Raw genomic sequence first — 10,746 nt, 5'->3', positions numbered from 1 at the left:
CATTTTGGATAGTTTGTATTATCATTTAAGACATCTGTAACATAATTGTGACTAGTCGAAATGACAGAGTATGGCAAGCCGTTTTAACATTTAATCATAAAAGGGCCAAAGCCTTCGGCACCGCTACCCGGGTGCCTTTAGGTAACTAAAGGAACCGGGGTTGCGGTGCCACCGGCTTGGGCCCGCCATCGCTGCTCGCAGCTATATTTTTTGTTTGTTTTTTTACAGGGTATTTCAACTGAACTCATTCCCTCTTGGTTATATGCCTTGGTTAGGCCTATATGCAGCCAGCGAGGTATGTGTGTTATACGTTTGTATTCCCCAAGTGTATTTGTATTTACCTCATAGTGTGTGTGAACATGTTTATCTTTACATTTTCATACTGTAGTTTGACGGTGGATTTCATTGACGGTGAATGTGACGACGGAGTGAAGGATGACAAGTGCAATAAATCCATAACCAGAACCATGGTGTCGTTTATTTCCTTGAGGGAGTGATGCAGTTCACAAATCAAATTAGCCATTAGTGATATGTTGATGGGTTGTGGCTACTTTGAGGCTGCTGCTAATTTTATCACTTGCTGACACTTTTTATATTGTGGTTTCAGGCGTCATTTCTTCTCTGAAACAGAGACAGTTCAAGAAGTGACCAGCTCCTCTCATGCACACACACACACACACACACACACACACACACACCGCTATAGACATGATTTACCTTCTGGTTCTCTCTGGGGTTTTACTTTACATCTCAGGTAAAAGCAAAACAAATAATAATTATAATTCTGTTTCAAAAGCATTACTAAACCATTGTACAGTCTGTTGTTAAAATTTAATGTTTAATGTTATTAAAATGGTTTAACTTGTATTCTTTAAGTTCTAATTCTACTATAGTCATTTACATCATGAGTGTTTTATGTTTTCTCCATTTATTCTTGACTACAGGTGGAGCTGGAGTTAATGCACTGGAACTTAATATAGCAGTGAAATCTGGATCATCTGGCATTCTTCCATGCGTGTATGATGAACAATATAAAGAAAACCGCAAATATTTGTGTAAGGGCACGATTTGGAGCGCTTGCCTAATATTGGCATATGCAGGACAGACAGGAAAATATATAACATCACTGATTATCCAGACCAGAGTATTTTTACAGTGCGATGGGACAAACTGCAGACGTCAGACTCTGGATATTACTGGTGCGCTGTGGAGATTGGTCGCTCTGGCAGTTATTATTTGTATCTGACGGTGCTAACAGGTAAATAATTTTTTTCCAAATTTCTTTTTTTTTTTTGACAATGATATTTATTAAAATATAATATAAAATAAATAAGCAGTTCAAAAATAATATTAAACTCTAAATAACATTAAATAATGTAAAATTTAAGTGATGTTGGGTTATGATATTCATTTCTGTACACACATGTAAAAACAAGTTAAAAAGAGAACATGTTAAAGGTGCCTTCTGGAACTAAAAATCAAAAAATATTCCATATTCCATAACAGATGGGGGCAGTATACCTCCAGAAAATGTGTTGTGCCGCTGCCGCACGCACTCACGTCTTCAAACAACACAAACGAGCGCTGTTTTGCTCTCTTTCTCCGCATATTATTCAAATAATTTGACACGATAGTAAAAGGTCGGAAGACCGCAGTTTCACGTGGAGCATTTGGAGATTTTTAGTGATCAGAGACTAACAACATCTCTCTCAACACTAAATGATGAAGACCGACTCATAGACGCCTGTCTCAAAAACAAGCTGTTGCATTTCGACGATATGGGAAAATAAAAGCCTGCAGGCTATTATTTTAAGTTTACGGTATTCGTTTTGTTCATATTACACTTTTATTGTTAGTTTGAATTAATTTGACAGACAGCATTCGCTGATGTTGATCAACCTAGCGAAATTCAGAGCTGCCAACTCTCACAAATTCACCGTGAGACACATGCAATTAACACTTAGCAAGCAGGTTAGTTAAGCTCTCAGATTCTGTCAATTTTATTATGCAATTCAAACAATAAATACCGTTTTGACGCTTGTACATGTTACACCACAGATCCCTAGCGCACGTGAACCGATCATCTCTACTAGCTAATGGAAAAAGAACCCGAACACTGTTGAAAGATACAGTATGCTACAACTTACCAAAATGTATTCCTCATGCATAATGTCGACCAATCATTTTTTGAACTCTTCCCTGAACTGAAATGTAGTAATGGGCTGTATTTCCACACGACTGACATCAGGTTCAAGTACACACACAAGCCGGCGCTAGCGCGACTCACTCGTGTACTGCAGTTTGGCTGGTGGTAATGTTGCCCGGCCGCATACCGCCTCCCATGGCCGGAACTGGTATTACGACACCTACCGGGCCGGGGCTAGTCATTTAGCATGCTAATTTAGGTTTATATCTCGGCAGCACTATAACTTGTCAGTTTTTTAATTACATCATTGCACTTATTTCTTCTCATTCTTTTGATGCGTGTAGCTCATTTTTTGGATATTTTTACCTCAATTATTACATATGCCACCTTTAACTGAAGAACCCACCCATGTGACACCAACTATTTAGAATTGCTGATATACTTCATTATATATATATATATATATATATACTCACCGGCCACTTTATTAGGTACCCCATGCTAGTAACGGGTTGGACCCCCTTTTGCCTTCAGAACTGCCTCAATTCTTCGTGGCATAGATTCAACAAGGTGCTGGAAGCATTCCTCAGGGAGTTTGGTCCATATTGACATGATGGCATCACACAGTTGCCGCAGATTTGTCGCCTGCACATCCATGATGCGAATCTCCCGTTCCACCACATCCCAAAGATGCTCTATTGGATTGAGATCTGGTGACTATGGAGGCCATTTGAGTACAGCGAACTCATTGTCATATTCAAGAAACCAGTCTGAGATGATTCCAGCTTTATGACATGGCGCATTATCCTGCTGAAAGTAGCCATCAGAAGTTGGGTACATTGTGGTCATAAAGGGATGGACATGGTCAGCAACAATACTCAGGTAGGCTGTGGCGTTGCAGCGATGCTCAATTGGTACCAAGGGGCCCAAAGAGTGCCAAGAAAATATTCCCCACACCATGACACCACCACCACCAGCCTGAACCGTTGATACAAGGCAGGATGGATCCATGCTTTCATGTTGTAGACGCCAAATTCTGACCCTACCATCCGAATGTCGCAGCAGAAATCGAGACTCATCAGACCAGGCAACGTTTTTCCAATCTTCTGTTGTCCAATTTCGATGAGCTTGTGCAAATTGTAGCCTCAGTTTCCTGTTCTTAGCTGAAAGGAGTGGCACCCGGTGTGGTCTTCTGCTGCTGTAGCCCATCTGCCTCAAAGTTCGACGTACTGTGCGTTTAGAGATGCTCTTCTGCCCACCTTGGTTGTAACGGGTGGTTATTTGAGTCACTGTTGCCCTTCTATCAGCTCGAACCAGTCTGGCCATTCTCCTCTGACCTCTGGCATCAACAAGGCATTTCCGCCCACAGAACTGCCGCTCACTGGATGTTTTTTCTTTTTCGGACCATTCTCTGTAAACCCTAGAGATGGTTGTGCGTGAAAATCCCAGTAGATTAGCAGTTTCTGAAATACTCAGACCAGCCCTTCTGGCACCAACAATCATGCCACGTTCAAAGTCACTCAAATCACCTTTCTTCCCCATACTGATGCTCGGTTTGAACTGCAGGAGATTGTCTTGACCATGTCTACATGCCTAAATGCACTGAGTTGCCGCCATGTGATTGGCTGCTTAGAAATTAAGTGTTAACGAGCAGTTGGACAGGTGTACCTAACAAAGTGGCCGGTGAGTGTATATATATATATATATATATATATTATTATATTTGTTCTTCATTAACTGAGAATCAATCAATGCTAATTCTGTTACACTAGTTCTGATTCTGATTCCTCTTATTGTCTGCTTGGAGTTTAGTAAGTGAATCAGATCAGAAACCGCTGGAATGATTTTTTGATCCACTAAAGTAAGAACTGTCTTATAAGAATAATTTGTGTGGGAATCTAAAAAGTCTTGCAAAGAGGAATGGTTTAGGAATGAGGAACACAAAATTTAGCTGTCTGATTTTTTAACTACTTTAAAATGGCTGAATTGAAGCTAATTTCTGTAACCTAAACTTAGACATGGGTCTTCCTATTCTATTCGTCCATTCTATTAATTTGGCTCTATTCTATTTTGAAGACTTTTTCTGGCTGCACAAGTCTAATTTAAGGCTCTCACAAATAAATAGTGTATGGGTATATTTGTCACAGTCTTCGTCTGCACCATCCTGTCTGCGTCTCCAGCACTACACTTCCCAGGATCCTCTTGTCTCCACACCTGAACTCACTCCCTCATCAGCCTCCCGTTCAGCGTCCTGTATTCATCTGTTTCACCTGTTTTCACCTCGTTTAGTTTGATTCCTGTGTGTATTTAGTTCCTTCCCATTCAGTCTGTCCTTGTCGGTCGATGTTAATGTCACCCTGTGTTTCGCCAGCCTGTTTCCTGTTATTTGAGAATAAACCTTTTGTATTGGAGCTTTTCTGGACTCTGCCTGTTCGTCCTTCTGCCTGAACCCGCACCCGTGACAGATCGACCGACCCCCAAAAAAGGGATTAAAATGGATTTAGCCGCTGTACAGCTTCTCCTCCTGGAGCAGGAGGATCAATCCCTCGAGGCCCACACACAGAGGTATTTGGATTTGGTACCTCATGGTTCACTATGATGTTACCAGCCTCTGTGTGTTCTTCCTAAATGCTGAAACCCAGGCACGCCTGCCCGGAGACGGGCCTCGAGGGGACTTTGCGGCCTATGTGGAGTGGGTGCTGGTGTCATGTGGATCTCCCTTTACCCTGTATGACGTCACCAGCCCCACTCCATCGCTCGAATGCTCTCCAGAGACTGAATGCTCTTCACCGCTGGTTCCGTCCAGCTCTCTAGAGATTGAATGCTCTTCATCGCTGGTTCCGTCCAGCTCTCCAGAGACTGTATGCTCTTCACCGCTGGTTCCGTCCAGCTCTCCAGAGACTGAATGCTCTTCACCGCTGGTTCCGTCCAGCTCTCCAGAGATTGAATGCTCTTCACTGCTGGTTCCGTCCAGCTCTCCAGAGATTGAATGCTCTTCACCGCTGGTTCCGTCCAGCTCTCCAGAGACTGTATGCTCTTCACCGCTGGTTCCGTCCAGCTCTCCAGAGACTGAATGCTCTTCACCGCTGGTTCCGTCCAGCTCTCCAGAGATTGAATGCTCTTCACTGCTGGTTCCGTCCAGCTCTCCAGAGATTGAATGCTCTTCACTGCTGGTTCCGTCCAGCTCTCCAGAGATTGAATGCTCTTCATCGCTGGTTCCGTCCAGCTCTCCAGAGATTGAATGCTCTTCACCGCTGGTTCCGTCCAGCTCTCCAGAGACTGAATGCTCTTCACCGCTGGTTCCGTCCAGCTCTCCAGAGACTGTATGCTCTTCACCGCTGGTTCCGTCCAGCTCTCCAGAGACTGAATGCTCTTCACTGCTGGTTCCGTCCAGCTCTCCAGAGACTGAATGCTCTTCACCGCTGGTTCCGTCCAGCTCTCCAGAGATTGAATGCTCTTCACCGCTGGTTCCGTCCAGCTCTCCAGAGACTGAATGCTCTTCACTGCTGGTTCCGTCCAGCTCTCCAGAGACTGTATGCTCTTCACCGCTGGTTCCGTCCAGCTCTCCAGAGACTGAATGCTCTTCACTGCTGGTTCCGTCCAGCTCTCCAGAGACTGTATGCTCTTCACCGCTGGTTTCGTCCAGCCCTCCAGAGATTGAATGCTCTTCACTGCTGGTTCCGTCCAGCTCTCCAGAGACTGAATGCTCTTCACCGCTGGTTCCGTCCAGCTCTCCAGAGATTGAATGCTCTTCACCGCTGGTTCCGTCCAGCTCTCCAGAGACTGAATGCTCTTCACTGCTGGTTCCGTCCAGCTCTCCAGAGACTGTATGCTCTTCACCGCTGGTTCCGTCCAGCTCTCCAGAGACTGAATGCTCTTCACCGCTGGTTCCGTCCAGCTCTCCAGAGATTGAATGCTCTTCACTGCTGGTTCCGTCCAGCTCTCCAGAGACTGAATGCTCTTCACCGCTGGTTCCGTCCAGCTCTCCAGAGATTGAATGCTCTTCACCGCTGGTTCCGTCCAGCTCTCCAGAGACTGAATGCTCTTCACTGCTGGTTCCGTCCAGCTCTCCAGAGACTGTATGCTCTTCACCGCTGGTTCCGTCCAGCTCTCCAGAGACTGTATGCTCTTCACCGCTGGTTCCGTCCAGCTCTCCAGAGACTGAATGCTCTTCACCGCTGGTTCCGTCCAGCTCTCCAGAGATTGAATGCTCTTCACTGCTGGTTCCGTCCAGCTCTCCAGAGACTGAATGCTCTTCACCGCTGGTTCCGTCCAGCTCTCCAGAGATTGAATGCTCTTCACCGCTGGTTCCGTCCAGCTCTCCAGAGACTGAATGCTCTTCACTGCTGGTTCCGTCCAGCTCTCCAGAGACTGTATGCTCTTCACCGCTGGTTCCGTCCAGCCCTCCAGAGACTGTATGCTCTTCACCGCTGGTTCCGTCCAGCCCTCCAGAGACTGAATGCTCTTCACTGCTGGTTCCGTCCAGCCCTCCAGAGACTGAATGCTCTTCACTGCTGGTTCCGTCCAGCCCTCCAGAGACTGTATGCTCTTCACAGCTGGTTCCGTCCAGCCCTCCAGAGACTGAATGCTCTTCACTACTGGTTCCGTCCAGCCCTCCAGAGACTGAATGCTCTTCACTGCTGGTTCCGTCCAGCCCTCCAGAGACTGTATGCTCTTCACTACTGGTTCCGTCCAGCCCTCCAGAGACTGAATGCTCTTCACTACTGGTTCCGTCCAGCCCTCCAGAGACTGAATGCTCTTCACTGCTGGTTCCGTCCAGCTCTCCAGAGACTGTATGCTCTTCACTGCTGGTTCCGTCCAGCCCTCCAGAGACTGTATGCTCTTCACTGCTGGTTCCGTCCAGCCCTCCAGAGACTGAATGCTCTTCACTGCTGGTTCCGTCCAGCCCTCCAGAGACTGAATGCTCTTCACTGCTGGTTCCGTCCAGCTCTCCAGAGACTGTATGCTCTTCACTGCTGGTTCCGTCCAGCCCTCCAGAGACTGTATGCTCTTCACCGCTGGTTCCGTCCAGCCCTCCAGAGACTGAATGCTCTTCACTACTGGTTCCGTCCAGCCCTCCAGAGATTGAATGCTCTTCACTACTGGTTCCGTCCAGCCCTCCAGAGACTGAATGCTCTTCACTGCTGGTTCCGTCCAGCTCTCCAGAGACTGTATGCTCTTCACTGCTGGTTCCGTCCAGCCCTCCAGAGACTGTATGCTCTTCACCGCTGGTTCCGTCCAGCCCTCCAGAGACTGAATGCTCTTCACTACTGGTTCCGTCCAGCCCTCCAGAGATTGAATGCTCTTCACTGCTGGTTCCGTCCAGCCCTCCAGAGACTGAATGCTCTTCACTGCTGGTTCCGTCCAGCCCTCCAGAGACTGTATGCTCTTCACAGCTGGTTCCGTCCAGCCCTCCTGAGACTGTTTGTTCTTCACTGCTGGTTCCGTCCAGCTCTCCAGAGACCGTCCAGCCTGCGCCAGAGACCGTCCAGCCTGCGCCAGAGACCGTCCAGCCTGCGCCAGAGACCGTCCAGACAGCGCCAGAGACCGTCCAGCCAGCGCCAGAGACCGTCCAGCCAGCGCCAGGGACCGTCCAGCCAGCGCCAGTGACCGTCCAGCCAGCGCCAGAGACCGTCCAGCCAGCGCCAGAGACCGTCCAGCCAGCGCCAGAGACCGTCCAGCCAGCGCCAGGGACCGTCCAGCCAGCGCCAGAGACCGGGATCCCACCCAGCCTCCCTCTCCCGCCTCCTCTCATCTGTCCTCCCTCTGCTCTCCTGCCCTTCAGCTCCCCGAAACCAGCCTGGTCTGTGTATCCCCGGTCTTCGCCTCACACCTCCTCCTCTGAGACACTTCCTCGGCCCCCGGTCCCATCGGCTCCCCCGTGGCTGCTACCTCCCTCAGCTCCTCCATGGTCCCACAGTCCACCAGCTCGGCCAGGCTCCCTCGTCCCTCCGAACTCCCTGCACTCCCTCGTCATCCTCCCCTCACCTATGGACTTCCTTACTTTGGCTCCGCCCCGTTTTGTCACCCCTTCGGTTCAGTTGGACTCCTCACTCCCTCCAGTCACCCGTCAGCCCTCACGCACTCTGACCTCACCGTGTCCCTCTGTGCCCCTGTCAGCACTTCTGTCACCAGAGCCTGCGGTGTCCCCTTGCTCCCTCGGTCCCTCCTCAGCACCCATCGTCGTCGGTCCCTCAGCTACACCCTGGTCTCCTCTCCCATTCGCTCCGCCCCTGTCAGTCGGCCCCCTGGTGTTGTCAGCCCCACTACCATCGGCTCCACCAGGGGTCCTCCCTCCAGCTGCTCCGCCCTGGTCTCGCCCTCAGCCGGCTCCGCCCTGGTCTCGTCCTCAGCCTGCTCCGCCCTGGTCTCGCCCTCAGCCTGCTCCGCCCTGGCCACGCCCTCAGCCTGCTCCGCCCTGGCCACGCCCTCAGCCTGCTCCGCCCTGGCCATGCCCCGCCCAGCCCCCAGTTCGTCCCCCCTCCTTCCTCTGTTATGCGGCGTGAGGTCACGCCTCCCGGGAGGGGGGAGTTCTGTCACAGTCTTCGTCTGCACCATCCTGTCTGCGTCTCCAGCACTACACTTCCCAGGATCCTCTTGTCTCCACACCTGAACTCACTCCCTCATCAGCCTCCCGTTCAGCGTCCTGTATTCATCTGTTTCACCTGTTTTCACCTCGTTTAGTTTGATTCCTGTGTGTATTTAGTTCCTTCCCATTCAGTCTGTCCTTGTCGGTCGATGTTAATGTCACCCTGTGTTTCGCCTGCCTGTTTCCTGTTATTTGAGAATAAACCTTTTGTATTGGAGCTTTTCTGGACTCTGCCTGTTCGTCCTTCTGCCTGAACCCGCACCCGTGACAATATTATACATTTTCTGAGTCATCAGAGTGCCTGGAGTATTGAAGTTGTTGAGTTTTGTGTCCCTGGTGTTCTTTCATGCCACATGGTTAAAAGAAAGCACAGTTTAGGCAGAAATTGTGAAAAAAAATGTGTTTCATTTCTGGTTTAAAGAAGTCATGTGACCTCTGTTTGTCAGACAGATTCAGGACTGGGCTTAAACCATAGACATCATATAGACAGACGCCCTATCGACCGCTACTGCCTATTGGCACGGACGAGCTGTGGGGCCGACATCTTAAACCGGTCATCCGCTCAGTGTAATCTGTTTGGCAGGTGATATGAGCTGTCTGTCAGCGCATTTAATGAATCATATCTCACTAAATACCGAACTGATTTTCACATGGGTTGTTTTTGCTGTAAAGGTCATACATGTAGCCATGATACAGGACACATGGGATATTTTATTCACAAAATACAACCAATAGTCCGGTAATGTTAAAACTTAAATCTTACTTGTGAAAAGTAATTCCCGAGCGATAGTCCGCCGATTTGAGCAGGAATATGCTGCACAGTGCTCTGTCATCTACTGCTGCGATGCAACACAATAGGAATACGACTGATTCAAGATGGCGGACGGATTTCTCACTGCGCAGCGGCCAATAGGGCATCTAGTCTCTATATAGTCCAATTCTCACACTCCCCCGATTTCTCATGCTGAAGTGTCAACCCGGTCGGTCAAATGCCTGAAAGATGAGTTTATCTACTGTATCTACCTGTTGAGCCAGTCGTGATTGACTAGCTTTACCGCAAATTAGTTAAAATATCCTGTAATCTAGAGCGAGCGTGCATAGGAGACAGAGGAGCTCCTAACCGCGCACGTGCACGACGGCAGAGAAGTAAGCGATTACCTGCCATTGGAGAAGTCTCACGCCAAGCTGGCAGCTCTGGGGTCACCTTTCCAACGATATCAAGCACCATATTATAGAATATCGATAATATCCCTAGCATGAGCCTAAACCAGATATACACCAGATTTCAAAAACAGAATTTATTTTAGGGGGTTAGTAGTGCTGCTCTGCTCCCTCCAAAGTCCCATCTTCAAGGTCTCTGGCCTTCTAATGGAGTAGGGCATACGGATGCTCACGAGCAATAAGCATGTCCCAGCCAGGTTCGACACTTATTTGGGTCCCCTGGAAATATTTCTGTTGTGGTTTGTGCTATTTGTAGTGCGTTTCTAATAATTTGGTTGTGTTGGGAGCTTTTGCGGTTTTGAATAAAGTGTGTTACCAACTGTATAGTAAACACTTAAAAATATCAAATAAATCAATATCAAGGGAATTTAGATAGGCCTATTTACATTTTACAGCCAATAAGACAGTTGATGGACAAATGCTTTTTTGACTGATTTCAGCTCCTGATGTGTCTGTGAAGAGCAGCAGTGTATCTGGACATGAAGGTGATGATGTCAGTGTCCGGTGTCTCTACAGTTCTGGACATAAGAATAAACCCAAACAGTGGTGTAGATATAAAGATCAGAGCTGTTACACAGTGGGGAGGACTGACACATCCCAGAATTCATCAGTCCAGATCAGTGATGATGGGAGAAGCTCCTTCACTGTGTTGATGACTGGACTGAGACTCAGTGATTCTGGATGGTACTTGTGCTCAGTAGGAGATCTGCAGGTTCCTGTTCAACTCACTGTCAAACCCAAACCTGGTAAGATCACACATCAGTTCAGCTATCTTATATCTTAATTCTCT

At 48.2% G+C, this 10,746-nt stretch overlaps 1 protein-coding gene across 1 annotated transcript in view; it reads left to right on the top strand.

Annotated features, from left to right (window-relative positions):
- Window positions 1-1,136: 1,136 nt before the first annotated feature.
- Window positions 1,137-10,746, top strand: part of LOC148981500 (polymeric immunoglobulin receptor-like) — a 56,437-nt gene continuing 46,827 nt past the window's right edge. The window contains exons 1-2 of the mRNA XM_089131508.1: window positions 1,137-1,258; window positions 10,397-10,702. Coding sequence (XP_088987634.1) covers window positions 10,609-10,702 — 94 coding nt within the window. The 5' untranslated portion in view covers window positions 1,137-1,258; window positions 10,397-10,608. The remainder of the gene's footprint in view (window positions 1,259-10,396; window positions 10,703-10,746) is intronic.

Source organism: Pimephales promelas, chromosome 5 (assembly GCF_988280905.1).
Source record: "Pimephales promelas chromosome 5, fPimPro1.hap1.1, whole genome shotgun sequence".
In the NCBI taxonomy this organism is placed as follows: Eukaryota; Metazoa; Chordata; class Actinopteri; order Cypriniformes; family Leuciscidae; genus Pimephales; species Pimephales promelas.
This window is presented reverse-complemented; position numbering and strand designations above follow the sequence as displayed.